Source organism: Macrobrachium rosenbergii, chromosome 59, assembly GCF_040412425.1.
Source record: "Macrobrachium rosenbergii isolate ZJJX-2024 chromosome 59, ASM4041242v1, whole genome shotgun sequence".
NCBI lineage: Eukaryota > Metazoa > Arthropoda > Malacostraca > Decapoda > Palaemonidae > Macrobrachium > Macrobrachium rosenbergii.
In genome coordinates, this window is record NC_089799.1 from 38,893,639 (window position 1) to 38,915,354 (window position 21,716).

At 38.0% G+C, this 21,716-nt stretch overlaps 2 protein-coding genes across 2 annotated transcripts in view; one reads left to right on the forward strand and one right to left on the reverse strand.

Moving 5' to 3' along the window:
- The window catches only part of LOC136837412 (nuclear migration protein nudC-like), a 265,836-nt gene that overhangs the window by 114,575 nt on the left and 129,545 nt on the right, over window positions 1-21,716 (reverse strand). The gene's annotated exons all lie outside the window — the stretch shown is intronic.
- The window catches only part of LOC136837411 (uncharacterized), a 119,233-nt gene continuing 112,922 nt past the window's right edge, over window positions 15,406-21,716 (forward strand). Inside the window, exon 1 of the mRNA XM_067102195.1 lies at window positions 15,406-15,897. Coding sequence (XP_066958296.1) covers window positions 15,769-15,897 — 129 coding nt within the window. The 5' untranslated portion in view covers window positions 15,406-15,768. The remainder of the gene's footprint in view (window positions 15,898-21,716) is intronic.

A 21,716-nucleotide genomic window follows, 5' to 3' on the forward strand; every position in this document is an offset into this window, starting at 1 on the left:
TAATTAGCGTCGATTAAACTCTCAATTTGTTATATTTTTCGTAGATGCGATTTTATCTTTTTCCCTCGATGGTCACGCTGACCTTGTACTCGGATGTCACTGACATTTTTGAATGTGAACAGGCCCCCACCCGTCAAGGTGCAATATGCCCGCAAGGCTGCACTGACCTTGTGCAGTGAGGCATGACGCGGAATACAAAAGGACACTCAGTGAATCTCCAATTTCCTTCATCGAGAGGCTGAATGGAAGAAAGGCTCTACTCTTCCGGAGATTCACGCGTTTCTCTTTTTGTTCGGTGATGTTTGTGACTGCAATCGTAGACTTTCCCGCCATTATTAAATTACTGACAACGATTTATGGCATTCACTTATATTTTCTTGCAGTATCTGCAGCGGGTGGTGTCCAAAAGTATATTTTCTTGCAGTATTTGTAGCAAGTGGTTTTTAGTTGTTTATTTGTGTTTTTGCTGCCTCCATTCTCTCTTCCATCACGTCACGGATCTCCCACCTTCCCTATCCATGCAATGACTGACCAAAAGTATGTTTTCCGCTTTTTCTGTCCTTCTCAGGATCGACTCACTCCTCTTCATAATCATTATTTCACTTCACTGAATAATGCGTCGTCATACCGTGACAATACCAAAAAAAAAAAGTCAGTTTGAGGATAAAGCTTTAATACGAACGAAGGAGTCAAACGGCAAAACAGGGTGAGATGTCATACCACAAGGGCCATTCCATGCCATTCAGGTGCCCAGGTGGCAACACTGGTCTATTTTTTCTTTAATTCTTTTGTCTCTCACACTTACAGTCAACTTGCTACTAGCCTTTTCTCACTATCAAGAATTCTGTCACCGCCACATTAATATTTAGTTCCTTTTCGTTACTTTGCAGCTTTTCCAGTAAACACCAGCAGTCCTCTTCCGTCGAAGTGCTAGTCATCACTGCCCATACTCGAAGGTCTTCTTTCCCTACAGCGCAGAACCTCTGGAACGTTCTTCCTGACACACTAACTGACGACTACTCTATAGCCCAGTGCACCAGGCCTTAGTTTTTATGAATTACAATGCTGTTTATTTATGCACGGTATTTACCCTTGTGCCGGTTGACATTTATTCCGTTGTTACGTACGACACTTATTTACCCATTTTATTACCCTTGTACGGTTTATTTTCTTCTCTCCATAATCTATTTTTCCACATATACTTTGGATAAATTCTTTACAAAAATTTTCGCATTTTATTCTTGCTGCATAGAAATATTTTGCACGCTAATAATAATAATAACTGAATACAAGCTTCCGTGCATTTAAAAATGTTTGTTGTTGCACGAACGCAAACTGGCACTAAAGTATTCGTGAAACATCCCCAGTTTTCTACCCAAAGACCTTTCCTAGACTTGATAAGTTCACAAACAACAACAATAACGACAACGTTATAGATATTAGTGCCAACACTGGTGCCAATCCCAAGCTATAAAATAATTGCAAGGTAGTTAAAATCCATAACGTCAAATTCACCAGGGGCACGAAATAATAAAAAAAAAAAATGGCCAACAGAATGTCCTTGTCCTCCCGTAACCTCACTGTGCGCCCGTCCAGTCATAGCCTACTCATTTCAGGGTCAGAGATGCCGGATTTGAACTGCTTTCAACGGCACCTCCCAACCCTTCAACTCTACAAAAGCCACTCGAAAAGCGAATGACTAAGCAATTCATGGAAATCTGGGATATAATATGGAGAAGGCCAAAGACGGAACTGGAAATGTCCTTCAATATATAAAATATAAAATAAAAACCCTATTACTTGTGCGCACTGTGCGAGAAATAACAGAAAATGTACAGGATTTCACCAAAGCACCAAACTACTTGTTACATTAATACATTACTCAACCCTACACAGATGGACCAGCGATATCTACAGTTCTCTTCGACAGACTCAAACTTCTATAGGCCACAAACAATTTTCTTTCGTCTGGTTAATCGTGAATGGCTAATTCTCACAAGAGAATAATGAAGTAAAAAAGAAGAATGTACTTCTCTAGCATCAAAAGGAATTAAATTTCCTTCCCCTTAGCCTAGGGGTCTCCAAAACCCTTGTTTTCAATGGTAAGAAGCGTAGAATTAAACACAAGGCTAGACTGTTTAAAAAAAAGGTGTTACACGAATGTACAGTAAAAATGAACCAATGCCAAAACTTCAGAATAACCGACCATCAGCACGCAGTCAAAAGATTGAGGTTTTAGAACTTTGAAGACAGGAAATGTATATAGTTAAGAATAATTACGAAAAGGACCTTAGAGAGTTAATACATCAAAAGATAACATACGAATAGTAAGGATGACATATAAAAGAGGGACTATTCACGAGTAGCTCGTACGCTTTATGTGATTTGAAGAGGCATTCGGTAATCTGACATGCGTCAAGTGGTCCTTGAAGGTTCAGGCTCCACTTTAAAAATAATAAAATAAAGGTTCAGGCTCAACTTTAAAAATAATAAAATAAAACAATTTCTTTTCCTTTTAAACCCGACGAGTATAACTTCGATTGTAGATGGCGACAGAAATCCCTTAAAGAGAATAAAGCAGGAAATTATATTTTTTTTTCCTCTTAAGTTTTAGCAAGTTGAAATTTTAAGAAATGCACAGAAAGACGAAGGAAGCAGGGTAGAATTAAAAAAGTGGCTGAAAGATATAAGGTTTCCTGATGATCAGACTATGATGGCAGGTACAGCCGTTATCAAGTCATTCTACACTCATCATATCATCCCCAGGTGATGGATTCAATGTAAAGAAAAAGAAAAATAGATGAGAGGCGTCGGAAAATTCAAGGTCTGTTTCCAGTGTCGCAGTTATTAATTTTTGAAAAAGGCTACCTCGTGGAAAATATATTTTTTCCAGTTGTATTAAAACTGAAAACATTACTACATGGTTAAAACTAAAAGCATCTAATGCCTTGCAAGAGATCATATGATTATTAATAAGCCAATGCGGAGAGCAACAGTTTGACTCTCACCACTAACAGCCAAAGCCATCATTCTGGGACGATCAGCATCCTAATCAACAGCCTGACTAAGTGTATCAGCACTGAAACCCAACGCCATCCCTCGATTGTCAACAACAGCCATGTACACCTTATGCCCTCCTTATCGGGTCACTAGCAGTGAAGATACTGCTTTGCTTTTTGACTTATCTGTAACACAGTTGCTGCTTTCTGTCTCGAATTACCAAACGCACAGCTGTATTTAAGCAACGGCGTTGAAACTGTTATTTTACTTACCGAATCCATTTAATCTGTATTACCACGTTATATCACCACTGTAATGTGTATGCCATCACCATACAAATATATATATATATATATATATATATATATATCATACACTCCACTTATAACGCAGGCAAGGCGATAACCCAAGCAAAACATCTCCAGCACTAGCGCTGGGGAGAAAGTGAGAAACAGCGTTACATCATCCCGACGAACAAATAGACAAAGCCAGTCGAGACTTCAGCGAGTCCATTGCATGACATGAGGGTCGCAAGCCATCCTTCAGGTCCGCCTGACACGCTCTCCGTGAGAAAGAGAGAGAGGCCCCCCCCCCGGGCCAGGGGGACGAGTATGACGGAAATTAAGTCGGGATTGTTATCCTCAAGACAGGTCAACTTCCTCCTTTCTTATACATTGCACCAGCACTTCCCCCTGTGGGATATTTCAGATACGGAAGGAGTTGCTCTCTGAGAATTATAGTTTCTCTTTCCCCCCACTGGATTATCCACTGCAAATACTTCCTAAATAACAACATGAAGCTATATACTTCTTTAATTAATTGATTATACCTTAGTTTAACCAGACCACTGAGCTGATTAACAGCTCTCCTAGGGCTGGCCCGAAGGATTAGATTTATTTTACGTGGCTAAGAACCAATGGGTTACCTAGCAACGGGACCTACAGCTTATTAAGGAATCCGAACCATATTATACCGAGAAATGAATTTCTATCACCGGAAATAAATTTCTCTAATTCTTCATTGGCCGGTCGGAGAATTGAACGCAGGCCCAGCTGAGAGCTAGACGAGAACGATACCAACCCGTCCGATGAGGAACTTCTATACTTCTTTAATGTAACCATAATCTTTCCTAGTAAGTACTAATAATAATAATAGTAATAATAATAATAATAATAATTCAGTTCCTAGAGTTCCTCATTGGACGGGTTGGTATCGTTCTCGGCTAGCACTCTGCTGGGCCTGCGTTCGAATCTCCGACCGGCCAGTGAAGAATTAAAGGAATTTATTTCTGGTGATAGACACTCATTTCTCGTTATAATGTGGTTCGGATTCCACAATATGCTGTAGGTCCCGTAGCTAGGTAACCAATTGGTTCTAAGCCACGTAAAATAAGTCTGGTTAAACTAAGGTATACTTAACTTTAGTTCCTAGGTATATACCTAAACATTTATAACCGAGACAGTGCATTATACATTAGACAAAAAAGTGGAACAGTTGCCTTACACTGCTACTAATAAGAATAATGATATTGACGGTAGAGTATGACTGTGGCGCAGGATTTATCTGAAGTTACTAAATTGCGTTTACAGTAAGCCACAAAAAATGAAATTCCTTTCCGAGTGAACAAAGGGATTAAAGAAAAACATCCGTCCCATGTCCTTGAAACCCTCACCTTCAATTTACGCCATCAATCATCTCTACTCTGAAAAAAAAAAAAAAATGCAGCATTTCCTCGGGTCCAAATAATCTAGAATACCAAGACATTGTTTTTCATTATACCTTTGCGGTTAGGCTATGAACAAACGGCGAAGCGAGAAAAATACCACCTTGGACGTCATAATCTACATTATAATATGTTTTAATGGACGTCATAATCTGCATTATAATAGCTTTTAAAGATCGTTTCCCTCTAGATACCCATTTACAAAAGGGCCAAAAACTTACTACAAGACTATGCGCACACGGGTAACTACTCGAATACTGTAGTCTAGCCGACCATTTTCGCCTAAAAGAAAACGGTCACTTAGAGTCCCTCATGCGAATGGGGTACTGTAAAAAGTTAGTACGACCAATGACGTCATCAGATGAACGGTCAACGGCGCGGTATCGGTAAAAAAAGTATACCTTAGTTTAACTGAGCTGATTAACAGCTCTCCTAGGGCTGGCCGGAAGGATTAGACTTATTTTACGTGGCTAAGAACCAATCGGGAAAGACTTCTCGTGTTCGTAATGGGCGGAAGCAATTCTAAACACAAAATTCATGAATAAACAGGGCGAGCGAACTAGACAGTGTTATGCCGAATTCATATATGGCTGGCAAAAACCTTTGGCAAACAAATGAGTCTTGAGACATTATCTAATGTCTGAAGACGAGTTGGAATCCGGTATTTAGTATATAATTCCATCAGCAACATTATTCTTTTAAAATGTCGGCATGACAAGGCAAACGCAATGACCACGGAACACCAAAGAACAGGTAACTGCGAATGCAGTTCTGCAACATTCACTGAAGCGAGTCTTCTTTTTTTATCGGAGCTTTTAAAACCCAGGGAACATTTACCATTAGGAGGGACATGGGAATAACGGATAAGGGCGTAAGCCAAAACAAATGAATCATGAGACATATACCACGTCTGACTGCCTAGTTGCGTGACAACAGCCTACGCTGTAAAAACAATTATTTCGATGAATTCTTGCTATCTCTGCTGTGAACAGAGTCGACTGTTAATGAATGTCATTAATAAATACCCAAATTTCCCTACAAAGAGAATCCCACAGAATTACTTGGAACATTCCCAAGACTTAAAATTCAGAGCGAAATAAGGACGATCATACAGCAACGTTGATCAAGAGATTAAAAACGGCTAACCTGATGATTACATAAGTTGACGTACATACGGTAGCAAGTTCTGAGGATGCCAACCAGCAGTCACTTACCTGAAAAGAAAGACACGAAAACATTAACGATGATTATACGTATACACTAGATAAACGAAAATAAGTAAATAAATAAACCCCTACTAAATAAATATTTATGTACGTTTATGTATATATATATATATATATATATATATATATATATATATATATATATATATATTTTATATATATATATATATAAATATATAGTGTATATATTTATAAATATATATATAGTGTATATATTTATAAATATATAATATATATATATATATATATATATATAATATATATATATATATATATAATATATATATATATATATATATATATATATATATATATATATATATATATATATATATATATATATATATGAGCACTTCATCCTGTGCCCCTGTGTTACCAGTGAACAGGGCCACAGAAGGAAGTGCTAGAAATATATGGTTGCAACGTTCAAATAGTGTTTTATGGGCCTTCTTATATTCATATTACACTTTGGTATTACAGTAAAAGACATTCATACATACTGTATATATATATATATATATATATATATATATATATATATATATATATATATATATATTATATATATATATAGATAGGTAGATAGATAGATGTATAGAGTGTGTGTGTGTGTGTGTGTGTGTGTGTGTGTGTGTGTGTGTGTGTGTGTGTGTGTGTGTGCGCGTGCAGTAAATCTATGCTTCTGGCAAGATTCAAAAATAGAACAAAAAGGATGACCAACAGTTCGGAGAACATTTTCTTCAATGGTCATCATTTTCGTGACTCATCCTATTTTCGAGACTAAAAAAAAGGACAAAAGTGACATAAAAATAAAAGCTGTTAAATTTCGTACAAGATTATTAAAAGCATACAGTCCTGAAAATCATAAAAAAATGAACAATAAGGATTCAGGGAAGTCAATAACATGAGTTAACAGAACTGACTCCGAGAGAGAAAGCACCAGTGAAGTTTAGGAAATAACCGGCTCAAGCAATGTGGAGGCGACAGACGACAATTGATTACACAGCTTAGAACACTTGCTTAATCAAAATGAGAGGCTGATAACCATACGAGTTATTCCCAACTTGTGCCACAATTTCAGTTCCTTTATTTAAAATTTTGCACTTTCGTTACGTTCTCTGATGATGAAGATTTATTATTACTTTTTTTCAAGAGCATCCGAATCTATGCCTAAACTGCCGCCCCCCCAAACCCCCGTGTGGGTGTACGTGAAGCTTCAGTAATGTTTTTGAGAATCCCACGTCACTTCCGAGATTACATCTAGGACCAATAAACATATTAGCGGAGGAACTCGCTAAGAGGGGGAGTAAATCCTTATACCGGAACATCGATACCAAAGTGAAAGGATTCATGAAGGTAATTTCGAGATCTAGACTTGAGAAGCTTCCGAAGAACCCCCTTTTTCCTTTCTTTCAATATTCGTCATTGCTTATACGAGGTAAAGAGGTATGGAAGATCATTTTTGGCATGTTCCCAGTAATTTATGTTTACTACAAATTTAATCTAAAAAATTACGTGAAATTCACGTATCATATGTATATAATATATGTATAAATTATATATATATATATACATAAATATAAATATATGTATATATATATATATATATATATATATATATATATATATATATATATATATATATATATATATATATACATACATACATAATTTCATCTTTGGGAACATCCTATACGGGAAAATGATTTCCTATCTATGTTACTGGAAGTTCACGCGTAGTTACGAAATTCAGAGATTTGTGGATAGGTATCACTTCAGGAGAAGTCAACTACAATATAAAAATAAGATATATAAATAACAAAATACTGAAATGGAACATTTCTATGATATAACGGGCAGGTAAACAGGATATGACCAACTATTAACCAAATTTTCATAACTTTTTCATAATCTTTTGGTCTACGCGCGGGAAAAGACTGCATGCAGTCTGGAAAAATGTTCGGTTTCGCTTACAAAAAATAAAAGATGAACGTTAACGTGCCTAAAACCAATACCACATCACGTAAATTAAGGTTATTATTTAATCTCAATAAACAGCAAATCATACGATGTCCAATTCATTTCCTTAGTGGCCATTCCAGTACAAGCATGAGAGAGGATGCCAGGATTATCAGTGGCTTCCAGTGTGAATTACCAAGGGCTTCTGAACGACCTCTTTTAAATCTGAAAAAATTTTACAAAACAAAAAAATATTTAATTAACGCTACAACAACTGTTACTAGTTGAAGGAACACTGAAAAGCCCTGCGACAGGAATTCGACCAGACCTCCGGGGTCAAACTCAAACATTTCCTATATTCCGTTAGCACTCGAACGTCAGTTTTCCACATAGCTATTTATTGGCGATAATGCTCCGATAATGCTTCTTTACTTTCGGTATGTTACCATATATTGCACTTCTGTGTTACAAGAGCCGCCGCCCCCAAAAAAAAAAAAAAAACGTAAGGAACAGACTCACCCCACAAATCGATAACTAACAGGTCACAAGTAAAACCTTCCAGAGATGAACGTTGTGACCCCATACAGTCAGCCGTCCAACAGCAAGACCATTCAAAACACTAATGAAATATTCATTAGCGCAGTATCATAAAGTCATAAGGTCTTTCATTCACTTGTTCATGTATACACTGATAATGAATCACTACGCCCTGACTCTGTAACAGCCACTTTGAAATTGTACAGGTTGCCTTCCTTTCCCTGACTTTTCCAAAAGGCGTTTGCAATACGGGTACATATTAAGCTTTAACATAGGAGTATGATTATAAATTACTAGAATCCGACCTTCGATTAATGATTTCAATTTGCTTTTACCAACTAAAGCCCTGAAAACTACTGAATATTACTTATTTCTGCTTTGTTTTTGTTATGTTAATAGGATTTCCTTGTACACAGCAATTATGACAATAATTTCAAATCTAATGCGAAATGTACCGTGGACGAATTATGACAAAACTTCGTCCAACCAAGAACAATAATATACGAAACAAATATATCCAACCTAATCCCGCTTTTTGGAAATCATTAAAAAATGGAAAATATTCATGAATACTGCTAACACCGTTAACAATATAAATCGCTGAATAAAACTGCTGTAGCTGAACCGAATTGGTTTTTCTTGACATCGAGCAAGTACTTCTAATCGGTTTAGAAATACACAATTTTCATGTGACACTCCAGGAAGGTATGAAATCGGTTCACTCACACTGAAACTTAGTGAAACTGGAATTTTCTTTGACACCAAGACTCTGGAAGCATTTTCAACCAGTGAATTTTAAAATGACGCTTCTCATGCACCCAGAGTTCACCCTCCTCGAAGTGTCATAAAGAAATGTGTTCTGGTGTACTGAGAGGTTGAGTCTTCTTCGGTAAAATCGCCCAGATGAAATCTATTCAAGTGGCCATCTTCCCCCGAGGAAGAGCTATTGTGCTTTGACGTTAACTAGTTTGGAAAATGAAAATAACCGACCCTAAAAGTGAAAGTTCCATAAATACAGAAGTTACGATAGTTGTCACCGATGCCAAAAACGATGTCAAAAACGATGTCAATCGGACAAAATAAAAGAGAGAGAGAGAGAGAGAGAGAGAGAGAGAGAGAGAGAGAATTTGTTTGACAAGCTGTCTATCTAACTAAGACCTAACACTGGTAATTTTGTGCATTTTACACGCCTAAAAATATTTATTAATTTTGAATCTAGTGTTATTTTAACCTAAATGTCCCTAATTAAGAGGGGTAAATGATTTACAAGTAGACAAACAATAAACCCACAACATTCTGCATACAAATTCTTAAGTAAAACACAACTGTAAGTGTTCCAAAGGCTAATAAATGGAGTTCATATACCCGTTTCCAGACTAAACTTAGATAAAATCCCTATTTGTAACAAATATTGATAGCCTTAGAAGTTAACAGATAAATTCCACGACGAGAAACGAAAAGGATTTTTTCATTCTTTCTCCTGATGTTTGGACACTACTTTTGTGTGATTTTCAAAATCACCTGAAATGAGCAGGACATAGACATGACAAAATTTTTACTCTTACAGAATAACAAGAGTATAATGAAATTCTAAAATATAAAAAGAAAAAAAAAAGTTAAATATTTCTTAAGATGACCATATTTACATTATGTGCAATGCAAACAAGTGCCACCAAGGTTCGAGGCTGGTTTATTTGATCTAATCAATAACCCAGACTTGAATCTTGATGGCCGTTCATTTTCACTGCACGCAGTGTATATATGTTCACAACTTACCATTCCTTGACAATGATCCTCCTCAACTTCAGAATCTGGAATTTCACTGTATTATTGTGGTTTTGATACTGTGACAAATCTTATCATCTCTATCATCTTTCTGATCATTTTAGGTGATTACGAAAGTGGCACCAGAACCGTGCCGAAACGTAAAAAAAAAAAAAAAAAAAAAAAAATGCCTTGGAAGTAATATACTAACATCCTTTAATATCATAACACACTCCACAATCCAACTTATAGTAAAACGAAAAATACAGCTGAAAAGGCAAAAAGGCAACACACAACAGTAGTTTTGTGAAGTGGCTTCCTCCGCGTACAAGAACGTTGCTAGACAGCACTTACAAAAGCTGTTCTCAGAAAGTTTTTGAAATGTTAAAACTTTTTTTGGAGATGGGGGAGAAGTGCCTTCAATACCTAGTTAGTTCCTCATTGGACAGGTGGGTATCGTTCTCAGCTAGCACTCTGCTGGCCCCGCGTTCGATTCTCCGACCGGCCAATGAAGAAATAGAGGAATTTATTTCTGGTGATAGAAATTCATTTCTCGTTATAATGTGGTTCGGATTCCACAATGAGCTGTAGGTCCCGTTGCTACTGTAGGTAACCAGTTGGTTCTTAGTCACGTAAAATAAATCTAATCCTTCGGGCCAGCCCTAGGAGAGCTGTTAATCAGCTCAGTGGTCTGACTAAACTAAGGTATACCTAACTTTTTTTCAATAACTAACCTAATTAAATATTTCATAACCGTACTCTATGGAAATTAGAGGGCTCTAAGAGAGGAATGATGAAAAACTCATTACTGCATAAGCATTCTAAAAAATAACGACGAAATATACTCACCCTGGCAACATGAGGGACAAAAGAGAATGAAAAATATATAAAGGTCTGGATGACAAGACACTGACGAACTTGGACAGAATAAAAACATATTTCTGCTCTGATATCCTGAAACCCAAAAGGCAATCAAATGTTTTCTCTCAAAGTAAGGGCGACGGCATTTCCAAAATCAATCTGTCAGGTGTAGGACGAGACAGGTCTGGCTATGAACTGAAAGAGCTTCGGGGGTACTTCAGTACTGGAACAAACACAGTCGAACTACCTCCGTGTGGGCGTCTCGTTCTGGCGACAAGCGGCATGGCGGCATTCACTCTCAACGACGAGTCAATGGGCTTGAGCAAAACGAAGTTGTTGTCAAGTTATGCGTCGATGAAAATATGATTTTTAGGGTGAGATAAACGCAATGTTTGCCACTTTTCATAATCATAAAGATTTAGGGAACAACGCCAGTCTTCTCCTCGAGAACAAAAAGTGTGCCCACAAGAGGGCACAAGCGTCAAAAGGGATGTTGTAATTTCCTACCCAGCACGGCGCTCCCTTCTCGTCACCTCTGACCCGCGATGAAATGAGTTTCACGGATGGACTGGGAGATCAGATGGGGGCACCAAGAAGATAGGGATGCTCTGTGTGTGTGTGTGTGTGTGTGTGTGTGTGTGTGTGTGTGTGTGTGTGTGTGTGTGTGAGAGAGAGAGAGAGAGAGAGAGAGAGAGAGAGAGAGAGAGAGAGAGAGAGAGAGAAGGAATTCATCAATGTTAGACGTGTATCCAATTAAAAAAAGGGTAAGGGAAAATTGAGAGACCAAGTAAACAATTCCAGGTGCAAGGTGGAAGGCCTTTTAGCAGCAACAATTTGCAACAGGATTACAACCCTTCAAACATCTGGACAAAACTACTCCTCGTGTTATCTGAACAGAATGGTTTTCATAATGGAAATTATGAAACACATTTCTACTACCAAAGGTTAAACATCATATCCACTTCTCAGGAGAAAGCTGTCGCGTATAGGCTACAACCTACAAAACAGACATTTTAGGTGCTACAGAAACGGATCTTATTGCTTACGCCTTCTCCTGACTTCATGGACGTTACGTAAAATAAGTCTAATCCTTCGGGCCAGCCCTAGGAGAGCTGTTAATCAGCTCAGTGGTCTGGTAAAACTAAGGTATACTTTTTTAATCTACGGTGATCGAACCCTAAAATAGGGTTATTTAAAAAGATGAAATGGACTGGACTTGTAGTTACTGGCAACCAGACCAGAATTCTGGGCCTTCTTCTGACTTTGTGGACGTTGTATGGTGATCAGACCCTAAAATAGCGTTATTTAAAAAGATGAAATGGACTGGACTTGTAGTTGCTGGTAACCCGACCAGAATTCTGGCTAACACTTAGAAAAGTGCTTAAAGTGCGTGCATCCATCCAGCACGCTGTTGTTGTTCGCTGTAGGCAACTTTAGGTATGTTCATTTCTGTTACTTCTGAAGGCGATCACTAATACTTTAAACACTACCGATCCTATATAATTGTACTGTCAAAATTAGCACATGAAATGTTCCCCATCGAGTTCCATCGTTTCCATGCAGTTGTAGCAAGAAAAAAATTCCGATATGCATTACAAACATCCAGTCTAAATATATTTCAGTGGTCATTGTTACTGATGAAATCGACCAAGTAAAACAGCCCACATATGTGCATAAGGTGGGAAAAATATTAGTAAATAAACTATATAAAATATACAACACAGGTTCGAGTTATAATGAATACCCACAAAACGGCCTTCGTAATTCTAATAAAAAACACATTTGAATCAAGGGCTAAAAGGGAAACACACTGCTCCAGACATTTTCCTTTACATAACATTCATTCATACGCGATGGGAACTCGGTATTTAGCAAAGTTCATCCAGAAAAAAATAAAAAACTGCAAATACATTGTGGTCTGGACGCCCGTAAGATGTCTCAATTGTTCGAGTTTCATAAAAACCCTGGTAACAATTAACCTACCGCAATCAAGGCCGATTCCTGACCAAACACACAACTCTGGACTAACATTAAGGAACCTACTTGCAACTGGATGGTTTATGAACCTAACGGTGTCTATAGCAAATTCCACACCTTCGAGAATAAAAAACCACCGTGTTAGGCGTTGGGATAACATTAAATCAACTCGGCTTAGTCTTCGCACCCTGGTAAGGCCATCGCGCTATATATATTCTCACCCGGAAAATCTTTACACCGTCAGTTAAACACGTCCTTGTGACCCTGAGCACTGCCACATGCTTAAATTCAACAGCAATATACGCAATCATTCATTATAAAACGTTAAACAACAATATACGCAATCATTCATTATAAAATGAAAAGTACAAAGTCCTGTCCAAAAACGCAGCGGACACAACTACAATATGATCAAATATTTTGTTTTGTTTAAGGATTTTTCTTTAAAAAAGTTCATACATCTATTTTAAAGTTGTCTGTTCCTCCGCACTCAAACTCAATTTCCAGCCACTAAACACAGTATCCACATTCTTATACCGTCCTAATCTGCAGCTGACGCCTTTCACAGTCAATTTCTGGACGTTCAATAAGCAACAGTAGCGAAAAGTACCAAAGGAACACTGCAAGACTTTCCGATAAAGAAGAAGAAGAAGAAGAGAAAGAAGAAGAAGAAGAAGAAGAAGAAGAAGAGAGAAGAAGAAGAAGAAGAGAGAGAGAGAGAGAGAGAGAGAGAGAGAGAGAGAGAGAGAGAGAGAGAGAGAGAGAGAGAGAGAGAATATGTGCTGAAAAATTTTCGCTATGTTTTTTCTTTCTTTTCCATCTTTGTACCTGGAGTCACTGCGAAAGCTGCCGTTGTAAAACAAGCGCTCAAGCAATGATAATTTACAAATTGAGCTATCGTACAACCAGGAAAATTCCGCAACTTACTTGTAAAAACAAAGAACATCAAGAACAAAGTCTTCATTTCTGCATGTATGTGGACACTTTCTTTGACCTTCGATGCTCAGATTTCGCTTCACTCTCAGCAACTGGCCAGATACTCAACCATAACAAGTCCTACTTTTAATATACTAGTTTCAGAATGCCGATGATATTAATCTTTTACATATGAAAAATTACAACGAGTACACATACACACACACATATATATATAATATACATATATATACAATATATATAATGTATATGTATATAATATACATATATATATATATATATATATATATATATATATATATATATGCATATATATGCAAAGCCATTTACTGGTTCCTCTACAACTTGATACAAAAGAATGACCTTTAATCATTATAATCTATATCTATATTGAGACTTGGCACAAAGACCTATTACAAATGCATTCATTCATTATATATAAATATACTGTGTATATATATATATATATATATATATATATATATATATATATATATATATATATATATATATTATATACTAACTGGATCATTCTAAGGAACCCTCCAAGCTATATCGCAGCGATAAACAAACAAACACGAAACTTTTGGAGAGATGCTTCACTGATACCGCTACAAGTATATACTTTACGAATAACGTGATCAACTTCACTTCGGTAAGTGTCGTTCGTTGCTTTAATCTGGAAAAGAAGAATATCAAAAGGTCTCAATACCAGCACGAAAGGCATCGTGCGACTTCTGTTTTCAGCTGCAGCAAACGCTTCCATTTCTCTTGAACACGCTGGCAAGATCAAGCTCACAATACCTTCATCGAAATGCGACGGAAATGAAACGGGTCCAATTACCGCAGTGATACGAGAGAGAGAGAGAGAGAGAGAGAGAGAGAGAGAGAGAGAGAGAGAGAGAGAGAGAGAGAGAGAGAGAGAGAGAGAGAGAGAGAGTACCTCAACACAAGATTCGCAGACTAAAATATACCCAGGTATTTATTTTCTTATTGACTGTCACGACTCTTCCTTAAACAAATAAAAGAATAGCCAAGGTTCTCGAACGCTGCCTTTTGTTCACATTCTTCATCACATATTTGGTATCAAGTTATCACTGGCTACACGAATTAAAATAAAACTTTCTTGAATGAGTAATTTTAATTACATAAAAATCACAATTTATGGACAAAAATTATTGGATTCTTCCTGAAAACAAATGCAAAACTGATATCCCAACTCATACAAACAATGTTGCGTCTAACCTTACCAGTTTACTTAGTATATAAAACGCACGTAATAAATTAATAAAACGCGCATAATGGGACATTAATGAGAGAGAGAGAGAGAGAGAGAGAGAGAGAGAGAGAGAGAGAGAGAGAGCCAAGGGGAGCGACCCTCAAAACATCCTTCAACGAGCGACATAGCTCGGCAACATGGGGCCACTCTTCAATGCCAAGCAGCCCGGGATGGCTGCAGCCGGGGAACAGACTTCAGACCACCGAAGTTCGCGGAGGCACTCGCGCGCAATCCGTCTCCCCTCCCGTTTCCCGCCGCGCTTTTGCAGCTACTCATACTGCTGCTGCTGCTGTTATTCCCCCCAAAAATAACAGCACGAGCGGTAGTTGGTTGGGCATACCTCCAGCATCCATATCAAGAAGTGCAATAGCGGGGAGCCCTCATATATCGTCTACTGCAACTGATATAATAAATCGTGGCTGAACCCGAGTGTTCGCTTCTTCCCTGACTGAAAAGATCAGTTCCGGCGGTGAATATCCCGGCACCTTTGCAGTGTTTTCAGTGTTATGAAAAGTGATAGGAAACTCTCTAGTGCGTTGGATTACCGTCGGAGCGATTCGTCGGCGACATCGCGGAGCTGGGAGCATTTCATTATGGTCGACAATCCTATGTATAGTAGGAGGGTTGACCTTATGGTGAGTACAAAGACGGCGAATTTCACAAAGCAATATCGTGCAGACGAATTGAAACACTAAGGCGTGGTTGTTTCACAAAAAGGAAAAAGAGTTTAACACACAAAAGTAGGGGTGACGCCAGAAACCATCCGCTTGCTGATGACACATGTCGGTTTCTTGTGGTCCTTGGGAAGGGGGGGGAGAGGGTTGCCATAAAATTCAAATCAATACAAAAATTTACCCAAGCCATCTGGTATGGGAAAGTTACGAAGCGTTCTCCTATCCAGTGGCTTTATGTCAATTTTTGCATCTGAAGAAGTGATTTCAACAAGCCAGTAGAGAATGAGCTCAGTTTCCTTTAACAAATTAACACAACACACAAACACACATATATATATATATATATATATATATATATATATATATATATATATATATATATATATATATATATATATATATATATATATATATATATATATATATATATATATATATTTTATATAGAGAGAGAGAGAGAGAGAGAGAGAGAGAAACATTGTCAAGACATTAAATGTTCAGTAAAATTCTCTCTCTCTCTCTCTCAATATATATATATATATATATATATATATATATATATATATATATATATATAATATAATATATATGTAAAATGGAAAATGCAATGAGCTGGAAAATTCTCTACTGTCTTGTTGAAATCACTTCATAAGTCTACCTAAACAAATTGATACAACACCACTAGACATGAGAACAGAGTTATAACTCCCCAGGGGAGTGCCATCCACACACACACACACACACATATAATGTGTGTATATATTTGTGTGTGTCTATATATATATATACATATATATATATATATATATATATATATATATATATATAGAGAGAGAGAGAGAGAGAGAGAGAGAGAGAGAGAGAGAGAGAGAGAGAGAGAGAGAGAGAGAGAGAGACAATATAATCTCTCATTCAGTTGGAAATATTTTGAAAAGTAAAAAGGTAAAATACTTCACCTTGGAAAAGGACGTTCGATATACACTTCACTGTCCAAATACACTCAGGCTATTCCACTTGCTAACATCATGAGAGAGAGAGAGAGAGAGAGAGAGAGAGAGAGAGAGAGAGAGAGAGAGAGAGAGAGAGAGAGAGAGAGAGAGAATCTGCTCTACCAAATGTTACTGTACTTAGTATAAATGTTGTAACTCTGTCGCAAATCATATGAGAGGACCACTTGATCAACGAAAGTTAAAAACGGTACATAAACAATTCTATGTCCTTGTGACACCTCCCTTCAGAGCAATCTGTTCGCTCTGATAGCCGATCGCCGACAAATCTGTCACGCAACTACTGTACTCTCTCGAGTTACAAAATAAAAAATCTAAGAATCACGGACCAACTCAAGGTAAGTGCCTCTGTTTACATCTTTCTACATATTAAAGCCTCAATTGTTCCTGACTATAAACACAAGTACACTTAATTCAGTTACATACAAGCACACTTAATGCAGTTACATACACATACGAAAAGCTGCTGCGAGTCGCATCCATAAATAAATTTCACAACAAGAAAATCCTTCAGAAGTTCGGAAATGAGAACCATAAAAAGAGCAAAAGGAAAGGAAGGGGGCAAAAAGCGCCCCCCCCCTTCTTACCTTCCAACTGCAACCCCCCGACCCCTGCGCTCCCAAAACCAACCACGTAGCAGCGTTGTCTCCGCAGCCTTGACTCACATATCGACGTCAAGAGCATCAGAAAGGGAATTCTCTTTTATCTCTCCCGTGCCTACGTCTCCGCTTAACTTGGCCGACTGGAATACTAAACTATCAAACAACTCGACAAAAACTGGACTAGGCTAAGCGAGACATGCGAAGGGGAGAGAAAGAAGAAAGAAGAAAGAAGGGGGAGAGGGAGAGAGAGAGAGAGGGGGGGGGAATGCACAGACACATCCCCCTTCACCCCAACTCTACCTCCTTGCAACCGAACAGCAAGTTCATCTCGGCTTTCTCACCTGAATGCAATTGTGCTACACCAGACGATGAAAGTTGCTGGAAAAGACTGTCTCCAAAAACGTTCGCCGTAACAGACGTACCGTAGAATACCGACTGGATCACTGTATATATCAAGTATATGAATAGCTCGCTTGTAGTTGTTGAGAATAAATAGACACACACACAGAAACGTATGCATTCCTCTGGGGACTAGAAGTCTAATCAAAATGCATATAAAAAGGCAAGCATTCGTTGCCGATCAAAAACAAGACATGTCTTGTGCACCGTTTAAAGACACTAAATGAATGCTCTCAAGGTAAGGGAAAGAAGGAAAAAAGTGAAACTGCCTTAAACATCATGTATCAATTAGCATAACAAAACACTACCCCTTGATACACGATTCATTTATCACAGAAACATATTCAGTTACTTCACATAAAGTATTAATCTTTATGAAATACATTGAAAATGATCAGTATATTCTATACGATAATGCATTGTAACTTCCGTAAATAAATGTAAAAACAACAACGAAGATCTTGACAAGCACGGAATAATCCTATGAATTCTGATGTTTAACAATTTCACCGGTAGTTTTCAAAATTCACTGGAAATCTCCTTTAAACTTTACCGCACTGTAAGAGTCAGGGAAGTTAATGAATGATGAGATTTAAGATTGAAAAATAGAGATTCAATAGAATACCACAACATAAAAGTCGATCGAGGTCGTTGGGCATATGATCAATGTGACGGACACGATTCGCCTACCTGACATGGAAACGTTTACATTGCGCCTAGCGAAGAGTAGGAAGTGGCACAAAAATAAAGTGAAAATCTTAAAAGGACGCGCGCAGGACCTGCTCCCATTGAGCGCCCACCTAAAAATAATCCACAACAAGTCGCCCTTCTTTCTATCACGAAGTAACAGATGGATTCAATTTTCAGACCATTAAACAAAACGGTGCAAGCTGAAGAGGCACTTACGGGGTCCCGATTGCAGGGTATCAAGAATAACTGCTCCTTCTCTGGTGGAGCTGATGATCTGATAACTTCTTTGCAATATAGGGAAATGGTACAGAAATTCAAAAGCATCTTTCAGGGCATTTTACACAACCCTTTACATAACAACGGATTACAGGATGAAGTGACAAAATCGAAAAACGAAAAAATACGCACAATGATGTAACGTAGACAACTATAAAATTGGCTTCGGCACTGAAAAGACGACTACTAAAATCAAGACCAATGACACCACTAAGCCCTACCATTCACAGGAAGAGGAAAAATTTCATTCAAATAACTTATTAATTTCATTTACCAAAGTTTCACCACAACGATTTCCAGATTCGATTACTTTATGAAAATGGAGGAATCATGAAAAGAAACACACCATTGCTCACGCGTTCACAAAACTGCTGATATCAAACTCCTATCAGTAGAAATACTAATAAATATCTGGGCAGTTTACTACTATATCCAGCGAAGATATATCTACTTAATAGAAGAAATACCCGGGCGAGTTCTAAGCAAGCCAGCCAGCCAGCCAATGGACAAAGAACATTCAAAATATCATATATTTCTGTCATTCATCTTGCATCCTGACAAACCACTCACGAAAGGTTGACGAACACGCAATAAAACAATATAAAGGCAGTCCCTGTAGAACCGAGACGTCAGTGCAGACATATTCCACTTAACAGATCTTTCGGCAATCGTTTAAAACCAGACAAGTAAATCAAGTATTCTCGCTCACTCGCTGTGACGCATTGCCACCAATACTAACACCTAGGATGTGGCAATTTTCTAAGCAAGCAGAGAAAAGTTTACTAGCAGTATGCCCTTCTCCCTCACATGGTAGTGAGAAGTTCAGCCTTCGGCATTCACAGGTAGTCAGTCATCTATCCAGCTTTCCAACCATCACTGGCTGGAAGACAGCTGGGTAGCGACAATGCTTCAATACACATACCAAGTAAATATGTACAAATTGACGCGTTCCCCTACAAAAATGGATCTACGACAATACAGACACCTTCCACATTAGCTTGCTTACATGCTTACACATAAGGCATCTGCCAATCCCTACTGCACGCTGTCCCACTCTCCATTATTGTGTAAACACATTCTAGCCAGCACTTTCTCAGCCTCACTCTTCTTACCAATTCAGGGTCATCCATAATCTTGATGTGACCAAACCACTTGGAAACGCATCCATCACCTTTTCATGAAAGCTCACATTTCCCCCACATCTCTCTGCCTCTTTCATTTCTCAACCTTTCACTCTCCTCGTTCGATACATTTCCAAGACAATCTATCTCAACAGGATTCCCTTTCGTTCACATCTTTTAAATTTTTGCAGGGCGCCTGCTACCTTCCTTTCTGCAATCATTCTGCGATATAAAAATATTTTTTCAAATCCCCCATCATCAACTGCAGTTATTCAGAACACCTTTATATATACGACACTTCTATTTTTCGATAATTTCTGCTCGTATTAACTGATATATGCCCTTGACATCTACGTTCCTTCTAAACCTTACTATTGCTCAAAATCTACTTTCAACTTTTTCCTATAACAATCTTTCTCAAATATCTACGACTAACAAACATTCACACTGTCTGTCATAATACCCGACTCATTTCATCTCGCCACCTATGACTAAACTAAACAGCTATGGTGCCGTAACGCGCCAGTATCTGGGCTCACTTTCACACCAAGCAGTCACTCCTCCAGTTCCTCATTGGCAGGGTGGGTACCGTTCTCAGTTAGCACTCTGCTGGCCCCGCGTTCGATTCTCCGACCGGCCAATGAAGAATTAGAGGAATTTATTTCTGGTGATAGAAATTCATTTCTCGCTGTAGGTCCCGTTGCTAGGTAACCAATTGGTTCTTAGCCACGTGAAGTAAGTCTAATCCTTCGGGCCAGCCCTAGGAGAGCTGTTCATCAGCTCAGTGGTCTGGTTAAACTAAGGAATACTTAACTTAGTCACTCCTCCATCGATGAAATATCACACACACTCCAACTTCTAATGGGTCTCCACAAATAAGACTATTCATACCACAAGCATCGCATCACTACCATTTGCAGCATATGCGAATTCTAGGTATATGTATGCCACATTCAGCTCTTTCTTTTTAATCTTAATGTCCTCCCCCAACTCACACCACCGCGCCCTTAGACACACACACACCGTTGTTTCATAAGACACTCGATCCATACAAAACCTTACAATCGAATCTTGGACTTTGTCCTTCCAGTCCTGTCAGGACTTACTTTAAATCAAAACCCTAATATACAATGTTCCAGGTATACAAAGTAACGTTATGCCCAAATAACTATCACCTTTGCCCTTACACAAAGAAACTGGAGTTCTCCCCAACATTCATTTTGAGCTCTTCTTCAGCCAGTCGGTTACAGTCACATTGCAATCCCATTTAATCCATACACACACACATATATAATATGTGTATATAAACAGCTGTGATTTTTTAAATATATGTATATATAAATAACATACACATATATACCTACTGCACATCGAAAAAAATTCTGATGTAGGCGCATAAATTTGCAAATGTGTGTGTCACTAATCGTGTTCTGTAAATAGTGAATAACTAAGAGGGCTCGCCTGGTCCCTGCCAATCCAGTACACTGGGGCAGTTGTCTACATTCGCTTTCCTGACCATCCGAATAATCTTCTATTTCCCTTTTGGGATTCTGAAGTACAAAGGTGCTTAACAGCAAATCCAGAACAGCTCTCTTGTGATTAATTCGTGATTACTATCACTGTTCATTTCATCAGTCCTAGTTAAATGCACGAAAAAGAACACCAACATACTAATTAATAATAAA